The sequence below is a fragment of the Lemur catta genome, chromosome 4 (assembly GCF_020740605.2).
Source record: "Lemur catta isolate mLemCat1 chromosome 4, mLemCat1.pri, whole genome shotgun sequence".
NCBI classification, from domain to species: domain Eukaryota; kingdom Metazoa; phylum Chordata; class Mammalia; order Primates; family Lemuridae; genus Lemur; species Lemur catta.
The window spans coordinates 1,726,933-1,750,365 of NC_059131.1; the positions used below are offsets into that span (position 1 = coordinate 1,726,933).

Genomic DNA, 23,433 nt, shown 5'->3' on the forward strand with positions numbered 1-23,433 from the left:
TAAAACAAAAATAAAACACAACCTAGACATGGCGGCCTTTCCAGAGCTCCTCCGATCTGAGCACAGCGGAGCTCCCTACACAACTGGAGGCCAAACACCATCACCGGAAGGAAAGGGCCAGGCCCTGCGGTGCATAGCCACGCTGGCCTCCATGTCCGGGGGGGTTCCACAGATCCAACCAACCACAGACAGAAACTATTGGGGGGGGAGCAGTAAAAAATACAGCAATACAATAGCAATTTAAAAACAATACAGTATAAAAACTGCTTACCTATCATTTACATTGTTCTAGGTATTGTAAGTAATCCAAGGATGACCTAAAGGCCATGGGAAGACGAGCATGCATTACATGCAAACACTACACTTTATATCAGGAACTTGAGCATCCACAGATGTTGGCATCTATCAGCGGTCCTGGAACCAACCCCCCATGGGTCCAGAGGGACAGCTGTCATTATGAAGTGCTCGTTCATTCAAGTACTTATTCTTATATCTAAGGATCTGCACTGGGCACTAGGGACACAGCCACATACGAGACAGGACAGTCATAGAAGTGGGACCGGCAGAGCAGTCGGGGACCAGCTGTGAAAGGTATCGGCGCCCACTGCAGAGGCCACCAGCCCAGGCTTCCCAGAGGGACCCTCGAGGACGAGGCAGGGAGAAGGGCCGGGGTGCCCACCACCACTGTGCCCTGAGAGTAACAGTGGAGGTGGGAAGGGCCTCCACTGGGTACTTCCGCTAATCTTTGGAACCCCAGGCTCAGGAAAGCTCTTGATGGGTAAAGGTGCTTGGTCTGCCTTTGCTGGTCTGTGACGTGGGTTCACCACAGCCTGACCCTGCAGTGCACGGTGTCTAACCAGGCGTCCTATCTGGGGTGTGCCCACTGGTTAGGGCCAACAGATTGAGAAATAAAAATACTTAGGACAGGACATACTTGTTTATCTGAAATGCCAGTTTGACAGGGCATCCTGTGTTCTATCTGGCAACCCCAGGTCTGATGCACACTCCCCACCTCAGCCTCGACACGCATCTGCGAGAAAGGTACCGTCCTGTATCAGCCCAGGGGACACCTGGTGGCCAGTGACGCTGGCAGCCACCTCCACCCAAACAGCCAGCAGGAGGCACAGCTGGGACGAGGGCTCCACGTCACCCCACGGAGGCCAGAAAGCAGCCCTTCCCCTACACACAGCCTCACGCAAGGAGAAGGAGAGCTGAGAGGGGACATTGTCTTGATCCCTGAAAGATGAAATGGATTCTGACAGGCAAAGATGTGGAGGAAGCACATTTAAGGTTGAGAGAGTACCACGAAAAGCCACCTGAGAATGACAAAAGTGCACGGGGGGAATTCGGGCCACGCACAGAGCCCAGGGACTGTGGAGAGACGTGGCGGGAGGTGGGGGCCGGGGGGAGGCAGCTTGGGGCGAGCTCGTGGAAGGAGGACGTGGTCCAGACTTTACACGCCAGGGCGTTAAACACCCACCGTGGTCCCACAGGCACAGGGGGGCCACACGCTGCTCAGGCCTCAGAGGTAATAAACGTCGGCCCGGGGAAATGTCCCCATTCGCCCAAACATAAGCCGCCGCTGTCCCCACCAAGGTCGGGCCTGCTTACGGAGCCTGGGCTCGACCACACCAGCTTCTAAGTTGAGGGTCTGGATCTGTGTTTTAGGAAAACCAGTGGTGGGAGTTGAACTGTATTTGTTCCCGTGAGAAACCCGAGGCCCAGGCTGGGTGGGAGAGAGGGAAGCAGAGAGGCTGCTGACCGGGGAGTGGGGCCGTCATGTCATGCGCCTCTGACCCTCACCCGGGTCCTCATTAGCAGGGTCCCCGCAGCAGCGTGGGCCAGCCTGAGCCGAGCTGCACGCCCGGGTCAGTGTCCCTGAGCCCTGGGACCAGGGAGGGCTCCCCCGGCCAACGCTGCCCTCCTCCCACACTCCCCGGGAGAAGGATTTGGGGACACAGAGCACGCGCCAGCCGTACTTCACAGGGACCGCAGCTCTGACAGCTCTTCGTGGTTCCAATTTCCTGAGGACGCAGCGCTGGCATGATCTACAGTCCTCCTGACATTTCACCTTCCTCTGCTGAAAAATTCACCCCAGTGCTAACGCGGGACGCGCTCTCACAAGTGCAGAGGCAGGAGATTGATCCCGGCTGCCGCTAATGCCAGCTGCCACTCAGCCACCCTTCCTGGGGCCCCAGAATGAGCTGCGCACGCTGCCAATTATACAGAAAACTTTAAAATCTTAATGTATTAACCCTTTTGCTGCATCTTTTTACATTTATTCTACAACATGGTTGGATATTTATCATTTTTAAGCATATAATCCTTTTTGGTCTTCCTGAAATTTTACCAGCATGTTGAAAGGTTTTTCTCATTTTCATAGTACGTGCCTCTTTTTTTTAAAGACTGCCTTTGCATAGTGTTATGTCTGGTGAGTCATGGGACCACAGAGTGACAGGGACAGGCAGAAGAGGAGCAGGAGGTGGCAATCCCAGCCAGGCTCTCGGCCTGCCGGGGTCTCACCACCCAGCCCCTCCCTGGCCCTCAGTGACCTTCTTAAAATGCACATCGGATCCCAGAAATTCTCTGACTCTGGGCTCTGATGTCACCCTGACGCCTCCAGAAAACCCAGCCCCACCCACCCCCAGCCACCTCTCCCAGGCCCAGCACAGGCTCACCTGGGCCAAGAGGCAGCAGGCGCCCACTGGCACTCTCGCCCCAGCTTGGTCACCGCCACTGCCCGTCAGCTCGTGTTCCCTTGCTCTGCGCATACTTGCACGGCCCACTGTCACCCTGAGCCCCCCCACCATCACCCCCACAGCCCCCTGTGTTTCTACCTCGGTGTCCCCAGCACCTGCCCCGGCACCGCACAGAGAGAATAACTAGCCCTCAAACGCACAGAAGGACAAGCTCCTCCCCGTTCGTCTGCCGTGTTCTTGCAGGGCCACAGTGGCACACCCACTGGCTTAGGTACACATTTAAGTGACATACTTAAAATAAAATTCCTACGAGGCAATCCACGGACGACCATCACACTCAGATTTGCAAATCCACGAACATCTAGACGGAGTCCAGGCCCAATCCCACTCACAGGCCAGACGCACGTGCTTATGAGTAGAGCCCATTCCTCCAGCTAACTGCTTTTCAACCTTTACCACGTTTTTCCATCTTCCTTCATGTTTGCTTTTTTCACAAGGAAGCTTTTTAATTTTCACTTTCCCCAGAGGGGTCGCTGCAGAGAGACCTCAAGGAAAGACCACACAGAGGGCTGCAGGGCAGACGCTGGCCTGACCCGGTACACACCTGTCCTGGCCACAAGGACTCCTTGGCCCGTCCCAGACAGTCTCAACCGTGAGCAACTCAAAATGCCTCAGCAAAACAGAGCCCAGGCCTTCAATGCCACCTGTCGTCAGAACCACAAAAGCACAGTGTGTGCAGGCCGAGGGCCCACGGTGTGGTGACGGGCAGGCTACCGCTCGTCCCATCGGGTATGAGAGCCCGATGGAGACAGGGGGCCACCCCCAAACCTCTCACATAAATAACGGCATCAAAGAATCCGTGGCTGCGTGGGCTGCATGGCTCACAGGTTGACACTCTGACCCCAGGGTGGCTGTGCCGGAGCCAGGGTCTTTACGATGGTGATTACCGTTAAGTGAGGCCATAACGTGGGTACCGACCAACAGGACTGGTGTCCTTACGAGAACAGGGAGGGACACCTGGGACACACGTGCGCAGAGGGAAGGCCACGTGAGGGCACAGCGAGAAGGTGCCGTCTGCGAGCCACAGAGAGAGGCCTCAGGAGAAACCCGCTCCGCCGACACCCTCATCTCGGGGAGACGATGAATTTCTGTTGCTTGAGCCCCCAGGCCGTGGCACTCTGCTGCGGCAGCCCCGGCTGACATGGCGGCAGGATGCTCGGCACTTCAGGCGGGGAATCATCTCAAGGCCACCGCACCTCACGCGGGTGCCAGCCGCACAGAGCCACGGCAGCAGGCTGCTCCCTCTCCGCACCTCCACGGCAGAACTGCAGGTGCATCGGAGGAGGGCGAGGGCCAAGGGCAGAGCACAAATCACCAGGCCGTGGGGGAACACGGCAAATAACATCTGGAGGTGAGGGAGGAATTTGGCACGGTGTTTTTACAGTCTTATTGGAAAAATTAATTCAAGCTGGGCTCCGCGCAAGCACTCCCCTGTGGACGGAAGCCTGGGAAAGGACCATAAACAAGGAGCACTGACAAACGACAGGGCGTTAAGCTGCAAGGAGGTGTCCGGCGGGTGCTCTGGGATCAAGTCTTATTTAACATCCTCATTAGTGATCTGGAAGGAGCAGTAAACAGCACATTAATTAAACTTCCAGATGATACTAAATTTGGAGGTGCTACAGAAAGTCAATGAGGACGCAGAAACTACACAAATGGGGTCCAAAGAGGTTGGTGAGAAGCATGAGAAGCAATACAGGATTCAATCTCAAAACAGGGAAGCTAATCAAAACTTTCCCTGTGTTCTGGACTCCATCCAATTTCCATAAGACTGTATTAAAAAACGCAGAGGCGATGCTCCTTGCTGCCTGGACTTGCCTGCTACTCAAGTCCCCACACCCAGTGTCAGGAACCCAACAGAGTCAGCAACGCTCTGGCAATCAGAGTTCTCCTTACCAAACATTCAAAACTCAGAACCCAGAATAGACTCTGGGAACGTGCTACACCGTGATCCCCAAGCTTGCAGTCCAAACTCAGGAGGGGACTTGTACGTATAACACCTTTGAACTCATCTGCCACCTGTCCAGCCCAGTTTGGAAAGACAAGACGTCCTGGCACAGTATGTTTCTAATCATGGCACTCAGAGCCCAGAGGAAGAAGGTCAAAGGACTCTGTTATGTCCTCGAAAAGGACAAGAAGGAACTAAGACACTTGGAACTTACCCAAGCAACAAAATATTTGGGTCTATAAAATTTAAGTGTATTTCTAAAGAGATAAAGGAGACAAGTGTTTGAGATCTTTAATCTCACTGGCCTCTAAACTCCAATATTTGAGTGTCATTATAAACATCACTCAAAAGTAACAATTATATTTCCATCCTACACAACAAAAACCAATAATAAGAAAACATTTTTATAACAAGGCAGTTTACAAAATTCTTGCCTCAGAAGCAAAATCCTTGGAGCCTAATCCCTGTAGCCAGGTGCTCTGGGGCCGAGCTGCACACTTCTAACCTAACCATGCCGCTGCCCGGCAAGTCACCTCGCCAGTCCCCAGGCTGTGAAACGCACGCGGTAGCAGACTAAACTAGGTGACTCCCGCCAAGCATCCCAGGGCCTGGCACACGAGCGTTACGTGGGAGCTGCCACTGCCATGGTCTTTGTTGCTGTCATCGTCATCATCATCATCACCCTGTTTCCTCACACGTAGCACAAGGATGATAAAAATGTAAGGTCAAAAACACCGGGCACCTTCCCAAGCACCCAGCACTAGCAATGAAGTTGCGGCCTAAACTCGAGCCTTCCGGTGTCTCCTCCTCACCCTCCACGCTGCCAAGCACAGGCTTCCACCGGGGCCACTTGTCTACACTCATCTCAGGCTACAAATGCTGTCGTTACGTAAAATCAAATAAAACTGACACTACAGAAAGGCACACCACATTTATCTTGTGGATTCAAGCGCGCCGGGCACTCTGCCACCTATCCTGGAGGGCGCCGTGCCCCGTTTAGGAAGCGCGAGCACTGACAGGTTCCCGGGCTGGCGGGTGCCGGCACCGTGAGCCGGGGGCACCCACACCGCTGTTCTCCAGTGCAGAGGAGGCCGGGCTGACAGGGGCATGACCCACCACCCCTGGGCACCAGGGGCACAACCCAGCACGTGGCTCAGTCCAGACGCTCAGAGCACCGCGGTTCGGGACTGTGGGGCAGCCCCCGGGCCCTGTCCGTGCGGGGCACAGATGCAAGGCTGAAGTACATCCACTCAGCACAGCCTCATGTTTCCTCATCATTTTCTTTTAAATAATGATGTTAGTTTAATTGTGCCCACTTTACAGATGAAAGCCCAGAGGTCACTTGCCTGGTCCAGGATCAGAGAAAGAGTAGCCAGCAGGGGGAAAGACAGGTGCAGGTTTCCCAGCTGCCAACCCCGGCGCCCGCCCCCTCCCGCCTCCGCTGCCCGGCTCCACGTTCCCTGCTGGCGAGGTGAAAGAAACGTCGGAGAGTAACTGGGCCGTTTCACATGTGGCTTCCCTCTTTCCCCTTTCCATGGGCTTTGACAGTGGCTCTCACTAAACTCACAAGACACCTCATGAGGGGCACAGAGCAGTGTGTGCTGGAGGGAGCGAGGCAAAGGCAGGAAAGAAACCTGCTTCGGGTCCTGCCTCCTCCCGCCAGCGCACTGCGTCCCGTGGGCGCGGGCCGTGGTGAACGCAGCTGTCCAGCTGTCATTCTCCTCGCGTTCCCTCCTACTGATTTACTCGGCACTCTTAGCACCACAGCTCCTAAACAAATCCACCGTACCTTCCTAAATCTCACCAAGACGATTATTTCTAGACAGTTTAACTCAGCCAATTCCATCTGTCAATCCTGTCTGAGTAGCTGCTATGTCTCACAGCAATACGGTTTCTCATCCAAACTGCGCCACGTTTCAGAGAAGAGGTTGCCAGCACAAGAGGCGAAAGCCATGCCGCCCCCCAAGCCAGGGCACCTGGGCGCAGAGACGAACCATGCGTGCCAGGCCCTTAGGGGTGTCCCATCCACAGGGAAGACGCATGAACTCAGACTAAACACAGAGACAGTCTGGGCAGAGGTGGCCGTGCGCAGCACTGACACGGAGCGGAGACCCCGGCCAGGGCTGGGGGGGGCGGCTTCCAGGAGGAGGTGACTGTGTGCTGTATTTCTTTCTTTTTTTTAATAAATTGTATTGTTTAAACTTAAGGTGTGTAACATGATGCTATGAGATACATATGGATAGCAAAAAAGGTTACTGTAGTGAAAGAAATTAACATACCCATCATCTCGTTAGTTGCTAGTTTCTCGTGTGTGGCAAAAGAGGCTACAATCTAGTCATTCAGCAAAAGTCCCGAGTCCGATACACCTGCCATCCCCAACCACAGACTAGTACCGTCCGTGGCCTGTCAGGAACCAGCCGCACAGCAGGAGGTGGGCAGCGGGTGAGCCAGCGAAGCTTCGTCTGTATTCACAGCTGCTCCCCATGGCTCGCATCACAGCCTGAGCTCCTCCTCCTGTCAGATCAGCCACTGTCTCCCATCACCCCCAGATGGGACCATCTAGTTGCAGGAAAACAAGCTCAGGGCTCCCACTGATTCTGCGTCATGGTGAGTTGTATAATTATCTTACAATGTAATAGTAACAGAAATAAAGTGTACAATAAATGCAACATGCTTAAATCATCCCAAAACCGTCCCCACCCCACCTGCCTGGTCCATGGAAAAACTGACTTCCATGAAACTGGTCCCTGGTGCCAAAAAGGTTGGGGTCGCTGCCATACACTATTATGAAGAGTGTTCTCTACACTTCTTCATCCTATAGATCTGCTACTTTGTATCCTTTGACCTACACCTCCCCATTACCTCCTCCCCCACCCGCACTGTCTCACTCCCTATCTGCACAGTCAACCTTTTCTGTTGTTTAGATCTACATGCAAGGTTATCCCGTGTTTCTAGGGGTGAAGAAGAGCTCACGATGGACAGAAGGGAGGGCAGCAAGGGGACCAGGGACACGGAAAGGCACGGAGGTGGGGGGAGGGCACAGGAGTCCCCTGGGGAGCCGTGTGTTGGCATCACTCCTCCGACCCAGACCTCCTGGTCCTAGCATCCTCTGTGCTCGCACACCTGTCCCTGCACACTACACCTGATGGGAAACGCAAGACCTGGCCCACACAGAACAGCCCCTCTGAGGACCACTTCTGCCGGGGGCTGCCTCTTCTGCCTGCTGACCACATGCCCACCACGCCCCAGTGACCCGGGGGTGCCACCCTGGCCTCCCCTGGACCCAAGGTCCATCCACCATGCCCCAGTGACCCGGGGGTGCCACCCTGGCCTCCCCTGGACCCAAGGTCCATCCACCATGCCCCAGTGGCCCAGGGGTGCCGGCCTGACCTCCCCTGAGCCACAGGTCCGTCCACCACACCCCAGTGACCCGGGGGTGCCAGCCCGGCCCCCCATATGAGGTCCTCAGATGTCGACGAGGGTCCCCTGTGTGAGTTCCTGGGGTTCAGCAGTTGGGAACTACACGGAAACCGACAAACTGCTCTGGGGAACACCCTCTAGCGCATGGCGCCTCAGCCGTACGCAAGGCGTCAGTCTTGTGGTGCTTCTGGATTTAATTAATATTTAATTTACTGAAACATGGAGGCCTAGCAATTTATACGCAGGCTAAGTGCAAAACACGGAACAAAAGTGTCTGTTTGCAAAACATATTAAGTCCCTCTGAAACGTGTCTTCTGTACAACACTGCACAGCAAGCTTAGCTCTTTAACTCCAAGCTCGTCTGAAGGCCTCTGAACAGGGCAGTTTGTACCTGGTCCCACGAGAGTGACTGTCGGCAGATGACTTGATATAGATTAGGCTAGATTAGGCGCGACCCTGGGAATGGCTCCAAACAGCAAAGGGCTAAGGTTAAGCACAAGCCGCGAAGCTGTGCTGCTCCCTCCTGCTCGGAGCAGAAGAAAGAACACTTCACTTCGGAAAACCGCCCTCCATACAGGATAGAATCTTTCAGTGCTGCCTGTGGCAGGAACAAAATAGAATTCTTGGAACCTAGACATGCCTGTTGTGAAACAGTTTTGTCTTTCTTCCCAGAGAGGTTGACAGATTAGGGAAATATTTAACAGAAGATCTGTGCTGCCTCCAAAGACGGGTGGGAGGAGCTGGTCTCCAGAAGCCCCCGACTCGAAATCGAGAGATTTGGGGTGACTTCAAGGAAGCAATCAACTTACACCTATGAATAACCAGAACAAGATTAAGCAGTGCTTGGTGACTGCACTGGTTTTCTATCGCTGCTACAAATTACCACCAATTCAGCAGCTTAAGTCAACGACCACTTACAGCCTCTAGAGCTGAGCGGCCGCTGACAGCCAGCCAAGCAGTGGGCGCTCAGTCCGACAACCCCAGGAACTGGATTCTGCCAGCAACCCAAGCCCAGATGGGGACACAGCCTGGCTGATGCCCGGATGGCAGCCTTCAGGTCCCAGGCGAGGACACGGCTAAGCCATGCATAGGCGTAACCCATGGAAACTGGGAGGGACAACGTATGTGCCGCCGCCATAGGCTGGTGTATTTGTAGTCATTTCTCGTGCAGCACGTGACAACTACGGAAGTGGCTGCCACTCTCACAAATGCACAAATGTGGGAGGGCTTTGGATCCTGGCAGCGGGTGGAGGCTGGGAGGCCTCGGAGGAGCAAGAGAAAAGCGTAGCCTGCCCGGGACGATACGGGAAGGAGGGCACTGGCGACCTGCAGGCAGGAAGCTGCAGTGACTCGGGGGCAGGTCTGTCCCTGGCAAGCCGGTCGTGCGCGTGCGCGCACACACATACACACACACACACACACAGATGCACACACATGCACGTGCACGCACACATATGCACAAACACATACAGCACACACATGCACACAGGGGTTTCCCAGCTCAGTGGGGCAAATGCGACAGGAGAGACAGATGGAGGGAAGAGCTGTTAAGTACAAGGAATGACGGCTGGATAGCTTTGAAAACAGCCTCTCCAGATGGCAAAAGCTGCTAAAATTAAGAGACTGACTGTCAGGAGAGCGTGTCCCAGAGAAAAGGTCAGGGCTGGCCACACAACTTTTTGCTGAAACCCTGGGAAGATCACAAGGTCAGAGTGAAAGGTCACAGGAGGGCCTTTCAAGTGGTCAAGGGAGCATCTCACAGATCCTCTGTCAGACCAGAGGGCAGAGGGTGAGGGTGAAGGGTCAAGGGTGAAGGGTGAAGGCCCCTCTGCCATCTCAGCAGGAGGCCCAGGTAGAGAAGGGTCATCCCTAAAACATCTGCAGTTAGACTTGTGTCTAACAGACAGCATCCCCATGAAAGCCACTAAAGACCTACAAGATTCTTGGGGAACTTGTTCCGGCTGAGCCGCTATCAGCTTGGACCAACTGGGACAGAGAGTGGACAAAACAAAAGGCGGCCCTTGGAGCCCCCAACTTCTCCAGCAGGAAGGAGGCCACCAGCCCAGCCCAGCTGCGCACACCCATGCGCTGCCTTCCAGGGTGGGGGAAGGACGATGCGGAGGGTGGAGACAAGGCCCAGGGCCTCCCACAGGGACCTCAATGAACCAGTGGCTCCTTGTTTCCTTCCATTCTCCCCCTGCTTGAATGGAACATCGACAGCTGCTATCCTGTGCCCAGCCCACCGCCGTGTGTCGGGTGTGTGGGGGCAGCTGGTCTGGTGCCACAGCTCAGCAGGCAGAGAGGAACTGTGCCTTGGGAGCTGTGCCCGAAAGACCACACCGGACGTCCGATCTGCACCCAGATTCGACTCGGCTGGTGCGTGCTGGGACTCTGCGGGGATGCTGCTGGCTGAGACTCTGGGGAAGCGGTGACGTGCTCTGCACACTCGAGGGCCAGGGCACACAGCCCGCAGGCCACTGCTCAGACACACCCCAGGGAGGCCATGGCGTAGGTCCCCAGTGGTCACATCTTTCATAGCCCCTCCTCGAGTAGCGGCAGGACCAAGGACCTGCCTCTGACCGGCTGGCAATGATGAAGGTGATGGGACACTCCATTTGGGAGATGGAATCGAGGTCAGCTGACTTTGAGTTCATCAAAAGGGAGCTTGGTCCAAAGAGTGTGAAAGTCACCTTGCTAAAGCAGGACCATCCTATGTTTATAGATGGAAGCTTCTGGTTCTCTCCAAGAAAGGAAGGCTGCAACCTCCCTTGAGAGGGGTGGGGGCAAGCAGCGGCCTAGGCGAGTGGAGGCAGAGGTGCCAGCAATGCGGGGGTGCCGGGGCAGCAACAGGAACAACACGCAGGGCACAGGCGGCCTCCAGGGCAGGCACCCAGGTACCAGTGGGAAAATACTCAAAACCAAACACCGAGTGGGGGAGGGGCCACTTGCGTAGCGTCAGGCAGTGTTTACCCCTAGTTGTCAAACACAACAGCTGCACAATTGTAGGCGCCTACGAGGTCACCATCTCAAATGTGCTGCTGGGAGGACTTGGGGGAACCACCGGTGGTCACAGTCCAGTGGGCGGGGCTGTCTGTCCCCGGAGGCAAAGACACACAGAAGAATGACCGGGCTCATCCTGATGACAGGAGGAGGAGGAGTGAAGCTGGGCTGGAGACACGTCCCTGTGAACAGAGTCCTGGCTCTAAAGCTAAACACGAGAGATAAAGCGTACAGGGAAAGACCCTTCAGTAAATAACTGACTATTTAACTTTACAGCTACTTTTCTTTTTTTCAATGTAAATTAAAGTAGAAAGAAACTTACACAGGATTCTAAGCAGCAGAGAGCCGAAGCGCAGAATGCTCTGGAAGCAAGGCAGTGAGAGGAAATACGAGACCGAATGCATTAAAAGTGTCTTAAAAGCATCCCAGCATGTGGGAGAAAAGGAAACGTTTTAGAAACTACATATCGAAAAAACACAAAGACTTTATTCTGGCTTATGTAAGAGAAAAGGAGGTAATAAATAGATAGTTTTTCCCAAAGCCAGAATTTGGAACGTAGCTACTGACAATGACAAAACGAGGAGCACTGAGAGTTAGTTCAGTGTCTCGGATGCTTGCATGGACGTAAATGTAGCCAGTCCCAGAGGTGGAGACCAGCAGCAGGGGTTAGACACTATCTGGGTGTATTAACATGCAACTTGCACGTGTGCATGGAGCCGTTGCCACCAGGAGCACCGGAGGACAGCCACAGCCTCTCCTTGCCACACCTGCGCCCCGGCAATGAGAAAGGGTCAAATCCCTGCTATGCCCCAACTGCTGTGGTCAACATATCAGGACACCTGTGTCCACCTTTCCAGAACCTCCAGCACGGTTCTCCCCTGATCTGAGAAGTCAAAGTTCCTGGAATAGCTGTGATTCCAGCTTCAATTCTCAGAATCGTAGGATTGTAATGATTTCTGCAAACATCTACTCACAGTGTCATAGCCTCCCTCTCGTGCACACAGCATCTTCATTAATGGTCAAGTCTTACAAGTCACGCATTGACCCATTAGCAATACAAAACCAGTCTTACGTAATAGCCCCTAGCTGCCGAATAGCAGGAAAGCCGCACTTACTTCTGTTGTAGCAGGTCGCCAGCACGCCCTTGTCCGCGGGGCTGGTGCTGATGTGCCAGATCTCACCCACTTGATGCAGGAGGACGTTTTTATTTATAATGTTATTTTCATCATCAAAATCTATGATGTGGATCTACAAACACAAGGAAAGAGCACATCAGGATCTCAAATGCTTTCCTCAGCATCTTAAACATTATGATTACAAAGAATAATCAAATGCATTTCATGACAGACACATCTTTAATTGTTATTCCTATTATACTAACAAGATGTACTTCTGTAATTTAATTCTTACTGCACTCCTCTCCAAAGACAAGGTATGAAATCCTTGTACAGTAGTTTTAGGATGGCAAGCTACACAACACTGCCCTCTGGCCATATCTAGTCTTAAAGAAATAAGACCCCAAAAGCTCTGTCCTCGAGAGGCTCCAAGGTTAGGCCATCACTGGTGTTGGAGCCAGACTTGTTCAGGGTTGTCCAGATCGGCCAAGAACCTCTCAGACCTGCGGTGAGTCTGCCGGGAAGGAAGGACGTGGCAGGGCACTGCTGCCTAATTAGGTCTGACACTGACCATGTTCGGCCTACTCCGTAGTGGGCAGAACTCAACTCACACATCAGAAGTGATTAAGGTAGGAAACAGTAAGAAAAGACTGTATATTAGCAGACTTTAAGCTTCTTATTTTATTTATTTTTAACTTTTTAGAAATAAGGTCTTGCTGTGCCAGGCTGGAGAGCAGTGGCACAATCACAGCTCACTGCAGCCTCGAACTCCTGGTCTCAAAGGATCCTCCTGCCTCAGCCTCCCAAGCAGCTGGGACTACAGGTGTGAGCCGCCAGGCTTGACTCTCGACTTCTGATGGTCCAGCAAGCTGTCAGGACCTATCATTGTACGTTAATTGTGATAGCATTTTATTTTAGCCACTAAATGAAAAAGTTAAATATGCTACCTCCATGCTTTTCATGATAATTTTTAAAAGAATTAAAATGACTTCATATTCAATCTCTTATCAATATCCAAGTAAATGATAAAACATAATTCTTTTAAAAATAAATTTGCACTGAGAAAATATCCATGGACCTGTACAAAGATTTATATCCAAGAATGTTCACCATGCATTGACTATTGTAATGAAAAAGTACAAGTCACCCAAATGTTTGCAGTAGAGAACTGTTCAAATAAAGTGCAGTATCTGGCTGCAATATAATACTATGAAGCCATTCGATATACTGTAAATGAATATTTAATGCCACAGGAAAATGTCCATTATATATTTAAGGAGAAGAGAAAATTTTAAAAACTGTACAAATGCTACATCCATTTTTTATTTTAAAAAGGTACTCAATGTTCAGACAAGAGAGCTAGCAGGAAACTGGTTATCTTTGGGTGGTAGGATTATAGGTATTTTTCCTTTACTTCTTTGTGACTTATTTGTATTTTTAACATTTCTTCATGATTAATATATATTACTTTTGCAATCAAAACAAACATTAATGGGCTGGGCGCGGTGGCTCACGCCTGTAATCCTAGCACTCTGGGAGGCCGAGGCAGGTGGATCACTCGAGGTCAGGAGTTCGAGACCAGCCTGAGCAAGAGCGAGACCCCGTCTCTACTAAAAATAGAAAGAAATTATCTGGCCAACTAAAATATATATAGAAAAAAAAAAAATTAGCCGGGCATGGTGGCGCATGCCTGTAGTCCCAGCTACTCGGGAGGCTGAGGCAGTAGGATCGCTTAAGCCCAGGAGTTTGAGGTTGCTGTGAGCTAGGCTGACGCCACAGCACTCACTCTAGCCCGAGCAACAGAGCAAGACTCTGTCTCAAAAAAAAATAAATAAATAAAAACAAAAAAAAACAAACATTAATGGTATTTTAATACATATTTCCATGACAGCCACTAGCATCTGCCCGCCATGTTGCTTCAGACGGCTTCTTGTTAGACCTTTGACTGCTTCCTCTCATGCAATGTTTTCATGAAAAAACAACCTCCTGTCCTCTTAAATAAGAGTCGCTCAGGACTCACTCAGAGTAGCATTCAAACCTGCGCCCGCACAGAAGGGCTGTGTGAGACTCAACCACAATTTCCCCATGTGCACAGCGAAGACACCAGCACTGGCCTCCTGGGGTTAACGAGAAACCAGGGGTGGCAGGGCGAGGCCTCACGCAGAGCTAGAGCCCGGTGAACACGAGGGTCTTCCCTTTGCTTTTGGGGAGACACTAAAAATCATTACTATTATTTTTAGAACTATTTTCAGTAAGTTTTTCCCTGTACTCATAGCCTAATGTGGTAGGGTTTTTTGTTGTTTTGTTTGTTGTTTGTTTTCTGAAAGAGTCTCACTCTATTGCCCAAGCTGGAGTGCAGTGGTGTCATCACAGCTCATTGTAGCCTCAAACTCAAGTGATCCTCCTGCTTCAGCCTCAGGAGTAGCTGGAAATACAGGTGTGTGCCACCATGCCCAGCTAATTTTTTATTTTTTGTAAAGATAGGGTCTCACCCTTGCCCAGGCTGGCCAATGTGGTTTTAACAGTGGGTTTGGAAATATTTCTAGTGGGCAGCTTCTGAATTACAGATTATGCAGCTAAGAACTAGGGAAACTAACACAGCACTTTTTATTTAAAGTGAAGGTTTACTGTATACTTTTTCCTTTCCACACTCAAGTAAATTTTATCTACAAACACTCTTTCCCTCCATGGACATGTTACACATTTGAAAACCTATTGACCATTAATTACTAAATAATTATTAACAAAAACATTTGGCAGAACTTCAGAACTCACTAAAGTTAAACATACACATGTCCTCTGACCTGGCAATTCTTTTTTTTATTTTTTAGAGACAGGGTCTCACTCTGCTCTATCACCCAGGCTAGAATGCAGTGGTGTGATCATAGCTCACTGCACCCTTGAACTCCCAGGCTCAGGTGATCCACCTGCCGCAGCCTCCCAGACACTAGAACTACAGGCGTGCCACACTTGGCTAATCGTTTTTATTTTTTGGTAGAGAGAGGGTCTCACTATGTTGCTCAGGCTGGTCTCAAACTCCTGGGCTCAAGCGATCCTCAGACCTCAGCCTCCCAAACTGCTGGGATTACATGGTGTGAGCCACGGCACCCAGCCTGACCCAGCAATTCTACTACCGGGCACAGACTCATCATATGCCAGAAAAAGACATGTGCAAGAATTCTCACAGCAGATTTATCCATGATAGCCAAAAATGGTGAACATGCCTAAATATCCGTCAACAATAGAATGGGTAGATAAATAGTGGTTGATTCACAAAGTGAAATACAACCATTAGAAAAGCAAACACATACACAGACAGTGCTGAGGGAGAAAGTCAGACACAAGACCAACGCTGTATGATTTTGTCACATGAAGTAAAGAACGGGCAAAGCCATCTGGAGAGGGAACGCTGGCTGCTCACGGCTCAGACCCTGAGGGGGCTGCTGGGCTGCGGGGGATGGTCTCCTTGGGGGTTACACAGGTGCACATGGTGCATGTACGTGTGCACAGCTGTGGGAGAATGTGTGCAAAAATGCATCAAGCTGTATACTTTGGATATGTGCACCTTCATGCATGAGTTACACCTTATAAGCAGAAATCCACTGGAGTAAAAACAAGTAACAAACAAATAGGTAAGGGCCAGGCATGGTGGCTCACACCTGTAGTCCCAGCTACTCAGGAGGCTGAGGCAGGATTGCTTAAGCCCAGGAGTCTGAGGCTGCAGTGAGCTCTGATGACACCACTGCACTGCAGCCTGGGCAACAGAGTGAGACTCTGTCTCAAAAAGATAAAATAAAATAAAATAAATTTTAAAAAATAAGTAGGTGAGGAAAATTTATTCTTTATTATAACCAATCACTTAAAATTTTTAAAATAAGAATTCTGTGATACCAATTTTCAATGTTTATTATATTAGCCAATTTTTTTTTGTGGTGACAACCAATCCTAAAAAGGCTTTAGTAAAACCTGTACGTATTGTAATCTGTATAATTCTTTTAGAAGGTTTACTATAATGTGTAAATGAGAACTTCATAAATGTTGAAATCGAAACAATAATCTGATTTCTTAAAATCTGCCCCAAACAATAAATGAAAAAGGTATATCGTGGAATATTATGTAGCTTTAAAAGTATGATTAAGGGCAATTATAAATACCAAAAATAGTATAAGAGTATTAAATTTTAAAAGCAGATTATAAATGATTAAATAAAACCATCACATGTGAACACAGACTAAAATGTAAGACACAAATTGTGAAAAATTTTTGTGTTGTTCAGGAATTTTTCTCTTCATTATTTGACACATTTCCTACTTACCAGGAAATCCATTAACACTAGAAAAAAGAATGCACTTAAATGTACTATTTCAGCAAATCTCTGGAACGCTCTGCAGGAGCAGGAGCGCGTCTGGGCCACGTGCACCAGCTTCAGGACAGCGCATCCCTCCAGGAAGTCCCGTCCCCTGCCTGGCACGAGGCTCCTCAGCCTCCGCCAGTCTCAGGGCCATCTCGCCCTGTCTGGGCCCGCCTTCCTTCTCCCCCCGCCCCGAGAGCTGCTCCCTTTCCTGCGAAGACACGAGGCAAAGCTTTCCAATCGGAGGCTGCTGCTCCATCCAAGCGCGTCTCCCTTCTGCTCGTCCTCCCACCCGGCAAGCACAGGGGACAGCGCGTCCCGGGGGCAGGGACAGCGGAGCCTGCACTCCTGGTATGCTCTGGTGGTGGCCCTTCACCTTCATTTCTAGGCCTAAGGAGACTTAAGATCTTTCCACAAATCCTTACTTTACAGTAGACCCACAGACAGGTGCCGGGTGCACATTTTCACGGACTGTTTGGAAAGGATGGGAAGACAGCAACCACCACAAGCAAATTGTAACGAAAACAGTAACGGCCGAGGTTTGCAGTGCACCAGGTACCATGCCAAGTATTTTACATACACTCATTCCTCTAATCCTAACATGGCCCTGTAGTATTATTAGCCACAGTGCACAGGCGAAGAGACTGAGGCCCGAAGAGGTGAGGTGCCCAGCTCACTCCGTGGACACAGCAGTGCCAGGGCTGGGCGCACGTGCTCTGCAGCCCTGCCCCGTGGGCTGCGTGACAAGGACAGGGCCCGGACCCCAACCCCGTCTGCAGGGCACCACCCCTAACCCGCTCACGGGGAGGTACAAAGAAGTGTTTGTTGGATAAATCTGTGTAGCTCTAGGCCAGCTGCAAAAACAAGCAACACAATGGAGACAGCGCTGTGATTACGGCAAGTGCAGAAGACTGTGGGGCAGAAAAGACAGACCCGCCGCGATGGGCTCGCAGGTCGGGAAAGACGGGGCATGCCGTGGCTGTGCCTAAATGCTACCCTCAATTCCTCGTGCCATATCTGATTTTTAAAAATGTTTTAATCACTTACAATGAAGATCAAACTCACATAATGTGAATGACAATTATTAAATTTTTTTAAGTTGAATCTAGCAGTGTTGGGCTAAGGCCATAGCTGACCCTCTAAAAAAAATTTACAGCAAGAGTTATAAAATGTACTAGGAAGCCCACCGAGATGAACGTAATCAACCCTCCCTCCTTTCTGGAAGCATCCGGGCTTGCACGGAAGTGCTCTGTCTCCGAGCTCACTGTGAATGCTCCCCTGCCTCACTGCCCGTTACCGAAGCCACTGCTGTGCAGTTCCTTAGGAACAATACAGAATGCCACCTGCAGTGAGAGCTTGAATAGAGCAAGTCATTTTTATGGTCTCATATAGACAATTTTCTTTACTCAGTTAAAGTTAGTACCCTGAAAATGCGTTTTCTACTGCAGTCTATTTATCTTCACCATGATATGCTGAAACAAAAGTGATCTGGGGGTCAAGAGACCTGGGTTCTAGTTTGGATTCTGCCACTTCCTGGCTGTGTTACTTCAGGCAAGTTACTAACCCTTTCTGGGCCCTTGCTTCAACATTTGTAAATCCTACGATATCAAGAGACGTATGTCACTGAGGCAGGAGAGAGAAAAGATGGCAATTCCCTGCAAGCTGGGGAACTAGAAGAAGGGCTGACAAGGGAAAGACTGAACAGATGATACGAGCTACAGGTAGAAGAGGTGAAGACTCAGAAACCTCGGAGAAGAATCACAGATTCCACTCCAGCTGAAGAACCGTCCAGGCGGATCGGCAGGAATGCCGGCCCTGAGAGAAGCCAATGCTTCAGAGGAGTAAGGAAAAGCGTAACACCAGGGAGCGTTTCAGATACTGCACCTCAGCCTCGCTGACCTGAGAGAGGGAAAGGGCCCACCACAGAGCTCCCCAAGTCCGCAGACACCTGGCCGTGCACCGACACACAGCCCGCGGGGACAAGGCCTGCACTGAGGCCAGAAATGAGAGTGATGGGTGCTTGTACCAGGCGTGGGCCTCTGATCCGGCCTCCAGGGAGGAGGCCAGGCCATCTGGTGACCCTCCAGTTACCCAGGGCAGCAAAGTCCTTTATCATTAAGGAAAAGGATGGGTGAGTGGAGGAGGAGGAGGAGGAGGAGGAGGAGGAGGAGGAGGAGGAGGAGGAAGGAGGGAGGGGGTGGAAATGGAGGTTTAGTTAGTCTTGAGTGGGGCTGGGAGCCTGAATTTGTGCCAGTCACCCTGGTGATTCTGAGCACAGCCCTGGACAGGGTGTGCAGGCAGAGGGGCTGCAAGAACGAAGTCGTCATTAACCAGAACACAAACACAGAACAATACAACTGTGGCCAAAAAATGTAAGAGTTATGGGGGAAAGGAGCCATTCTGTCACCGCCCTGCAGCACCATCAGCCTTTGCACTGATGGGGACCCTAACCACGGGACTGCGTGAGAAGAGGGCAACCCTGGGCCTCTTTGTCACCCTGGCACACCCAGACGTCTCCGGAAGGAGGACTGAGACGCACCCCTCCTGTGTTAGAAAGATGAGGCAAACTGGGGAGAAGGCACAGTGCGTGAGCACAGGTCCCCGTCTGCGATCCCCCCGCACCACGCCCCCCTGCTGCGCAGCCCAGGCACACACCTCCAGGAAAAGCTCCATCTTCCCCCTGAAAGGAGAACCCCAGAAAGAGGGGAAAGAGCCCAGAAACCCTCGTCCTGCTCCCAGCACGGACAGCTCCGACACAGCCCTGCGCAGCACCGAGGGTGCAGAGTGAAAAGTCCACACCACAAAGAAAGGTCAGCAGCCGTGACCTTCCTAACAGTGTCAGAAGAACAGCACAGCTGAATTAAGTAGTGATGGTGCAGGTGCCGGCATGTTCTAGGGAGCTAATGAGCACCCGGGAGGGGACAGCCTGAGGCAAAGCCAGGGGCATCAACCCTTCCAGCCAGCAATCCCCAGGACAGGCCCCGAGAGCTCCAGCTGCAAGGCAGGGGCAGGGGGGCTTCAGTGTCTACTGTCACAGGCGTGGCACGGGCTGCTGCCCACAGCCAGCCTGGGCCCACCCCAGCACTCTCCTGTCTGTTGAAATGTGCACAGCTGGACACCAGGGGGTCCATGCGTGGGGCTGGGACAGAGCTGTCCTGATTCCCAGGACATCTCATCTCATAGAGACACCGCATGGCAACAGCACATGTGCACTGTTGACATGTGTCTCTGAGCAAAAGTGCACACCAAAGCTTCAGGTACACGAGCATAGCTACTGCACACGACTTACAGTTAATCCAGTGACAGGGAAGGGAGGAGGAGGGAGAAGTAGACGTGTGTTTTTTTCCCCCGATTCTGCCACACGTCAGCTCCACACCCTTAAAAACCAGGTAACTGATTATGGCCAGCTTCCTCATCTGTTTAAAAATGGGGACAATAAAACCTGTCTATCAACTGAGGCATCAGAATGGGACCAGCCCTCACCAGCCCTGCAGCCAACTCACCCACCCCCTTGTCCTGGGAGCACAGCTCAGTCACCTGTGGCCGGGACGGGGGCAGGGCCCTGTTTCACGAAGCCACGTGCCCACACAGCCTGCTCGCTTGGTTCCAGATGGATCCACAACATTCCGCTGCTAAAGAACCACACAAACACCACTGAGACACGACGGGGACACAGGAGATGCCGTGAGGTGATGGGGACACCGTGAGATGGGGCGGGGAACACCAGGAGATGAGGGGGACACAGGGACACAGAAAATGTCGTGCAGTGGTGAAACTAATGCTACTGTGAGTCTGTGCGTGTCAGTTTCACCATTTCACAGCACACTCAACTCAGGGCACACAAATCTGTTCAACTTTTGTGTAATCTGCACATTAAAGAGAAGAATTAAAGAGTTCTGGGGCTGGGCGCAGTGGCTCATGCTTATAATCCCAGCACATTGGGAGGCCAAGGTCGAAGGACTGCTCCAGGCCAGGAGTTCTAGACCAGCCTGGGCAACATAGTGAGATCCCTTCTGTAGAGAAAAATTTAAACAATGAAAAATAAATAAGTAGTTCTGTTAATTTACTAAACAAGCATTTGATGAGTCGATGGATGGATGGATGAACATCTCAAAAATGTCACATACCTTTCCCAGAAAGACAAAATCAGTATGTCAAAAACACATTCTCACACCCATCATATGGATTCACAGACAAAAGAGAACTGTAGGTAAGTGTGGAAATAGAAGTCATAAGATTTATCCTTTAATTCAATCACAACTCAAAAAATATAACTGCAGCCAGAGGCTACAAGCCTGAATGAGCAGGTTAAGGAGCAGGTTTGTAGGGAACGAGAAGGCAGAGAAATGGCAGTTCTGCAGCCAAATCGCTCAAGTCTCTGTGGCAGATGGGAGGGTGTAGAGAAGGCTACCAAACATTTACACACTTGTTGCCATAAAATTTAAATCAAATATACAGCTTTTTTTACACTCAGAAAGTTGAGTTTCTGTGTAAGACAGATCATTAAGAAGGACAAAAATCTCTCATTTAATATGAAAACATTTCTGTCACCAGGTCCAAGGACTGACAACTTGCACGATAGAAACCAGAACCACAGTCCTCTCTTCCTCGAGGTTTTGCTTCCTGAGCTCTCAGTTACCCGTGGTCAAATGTGGGCCAAAAATATTAAATGGAAAATTCTGGAAATATACCATTCTTAAGTTTTAAACTGCACGCCTGGGGAGCGTGATGACATCTTGAACCAGGGACGTTGAGTCATCCCTTGTCCCGTGGATCCAGGCTATAAAAGCTACTCCCCGTTAGTCATCGACATTGTCCGTTCCTGACGTCCAACCACCAACGTCACCAAGCTTGACCATCTGGGATGGCCCGAAGCAGACGACCCTCCTTCCACCCTGGGAAGGTCGACAGCCGCCTGAGACCACATCTTAGCACCTGCGTCACTCACCCCACCTCACCACGCAGGCACTGGAGCACCTCACGTCACCGCCAAGAGAAGACTGTGTATCTTACATATATCAGTATATTAAGACATACAATTAAGATATTTTGAGAGAGAGAGAGAAAGAGACCACCATTCACGTAACTTTCCTTACAGTATATTGTTATATTTGTTCTATTTTATTAGCAGTTATGGTTGTTAATCTCTTGCTGTGCCTAATTTATAATTAAACTTTATCATAGGTATGTATGCACAGAAAAAACATAGCGTATGTAGGATTCAGTGCTATCCGAGTTTTCAGGTATCCACTGGGGGTCTTGGCATGTACCCCGGTATTCCCACCACCTGAAGATAACCGTTGACTCAAATGTGACAGCAAAAGCAAAACAAAACTACAAAAGTAATGCTCAACAGAATAAGTTTTAAGTTATTGAACTCGATCATTATATATAGTTGGATAATATTCTTTGATTTGAAAGATACATTTAAATCCAACGAAAGCTTCTGTTTTGTTTGTGTGGCGTTAATTTTTGTTCTCAAATGTTGCTTGAAAAATCAAGAGCAAAATGGTTATAAAACTAAGAATAGGCTTAGTAATTAACATGTATACATTTGTCAAAAATAGTTACCTGATTATCATATTTAAGAGACTGCGTCCCAACCAAAAACCGAATGGCATCTGTTTCTGCAGTTTGAGGTGTTAAAGCACGTGCCTGCAGGAGGGAAGGAAAAAGCATACACATTTATGAAGTTAGATTTAATAGAGATTAACAAGGCAGTTTATTCATCCACTGTTGATAAAGTACAAATTAGTACGCTGTCTGGAAGGCAATTTAAAAACATGTATTAAAAGCCATAAACTTTTGTACACTTTTAACACAACAGTTCTACCTCAAATTTATATATGGAAAGAATTGTAAATAGGCACAAAAATTAAGCAACAAGATGTAAATTATTTAAATAGCAATGGTTAAATTACTTTTTTTAACAAAACCATTATTTTAACGGTAATAGATTGGTTAAACAAATTATACTTCAACAATACAGTAGAAAATAACTTCCAGCAATTGCAAAGTAGGGCATTTAAACCAATTCTTCTGCGGAGAACAACTGGAAAAACTAAACAAAATACTGTGAATCTGTTTCAAGGCCTCAGAGAACTACCAAGGCAACAAAGAAATGCCAAGATCTAGGAAAGGAGGGAAGCCTGCAGAAGAAGCCCAAAATCTGGCCACTTTTCACCTAGAGGCGTTTGTCAATTTGGAGATTGCAGCTAAAAGGCCGACGCTGAGGAGCTTTGGCAGACTCGTGGATCTTTGGGCACAAAAGCCAAAGTCCAGAGCCCCATAAAGTGCTGGGCTAACGCCACAGGCTTACAGCCCAGGACTAGGTGAACTAGATCAGCCTGCACAGACTACAGCTCCAAATTATCTCAGTCCTCCATGGGATTCAAAGTGATCCAAGAAAATGGAAGGGGGAGACAAAACATACAAAAATAAATAAAGAAATAAAGTGATCCGAGCAGCCCAGTGCTCCTAGGCCAGGAGCCTCCTGCCAGAAGAAGTCAGTCCTCCAGAGGAAGGTAACATCCAAAGTTTCTCAAGTCTTGCACATACAATGTCTAACGTTTAATCAAAAACAGCCAGTCACACAGTAAGACAAAACCATATGACCAAAAACCAAAAGAAACCACCACCAACAAAAAAAGACCTGCGGAGGATTCAAATAACCAGGTGCCCTGGGCAACAAGCTCTAAGTTAATCCTTTATTCAAAGGATTTGTTCTGTAAAATTTGGATTCAGTCAGAAGGCTACACTCAAGGATCCAGAAGGCGAAATGTGGCCCCAAGGCCGCAGGTTCCCCGCCCCTGCAAGCTCCAGGATGCGCAAGGAGGAGAC

General features: G+C 50.2%; 1 protein-coding gene across 3 annotated transcripts in view; it reads right to left on the reverse strand.

Annotated features, from left to right (window-relative positions):
• Positions 1 to 23,433, reverse strand: part of EIPR1 (EARP complex and GARP complex interacting protein 1) — a 111,445-nt gene that overhangs the window by 77,066 nt on the left and 10,946 nt on the right. For all 3 annotated transcript variants that reach the window (XM_045548969.1, XM_045548967.1, XM_045548970.1), the window contains exons 2-3: positions 22,165 to 22,248; positions 12,243 to 12,375 (exon numbers count right to left, since the gene is read on the reverse strand). In XM_045548969.1, coding sequence (XP_045404925.1) covers positions 12,243 to 12,375; positions 22,165 to 22,248 — 217 coding nt within the window. The remainder of the gene's footprint in view (positions 1 to 12,242; positions 12,376 to 22,164; positions 22,249 to 23,433) is intronic.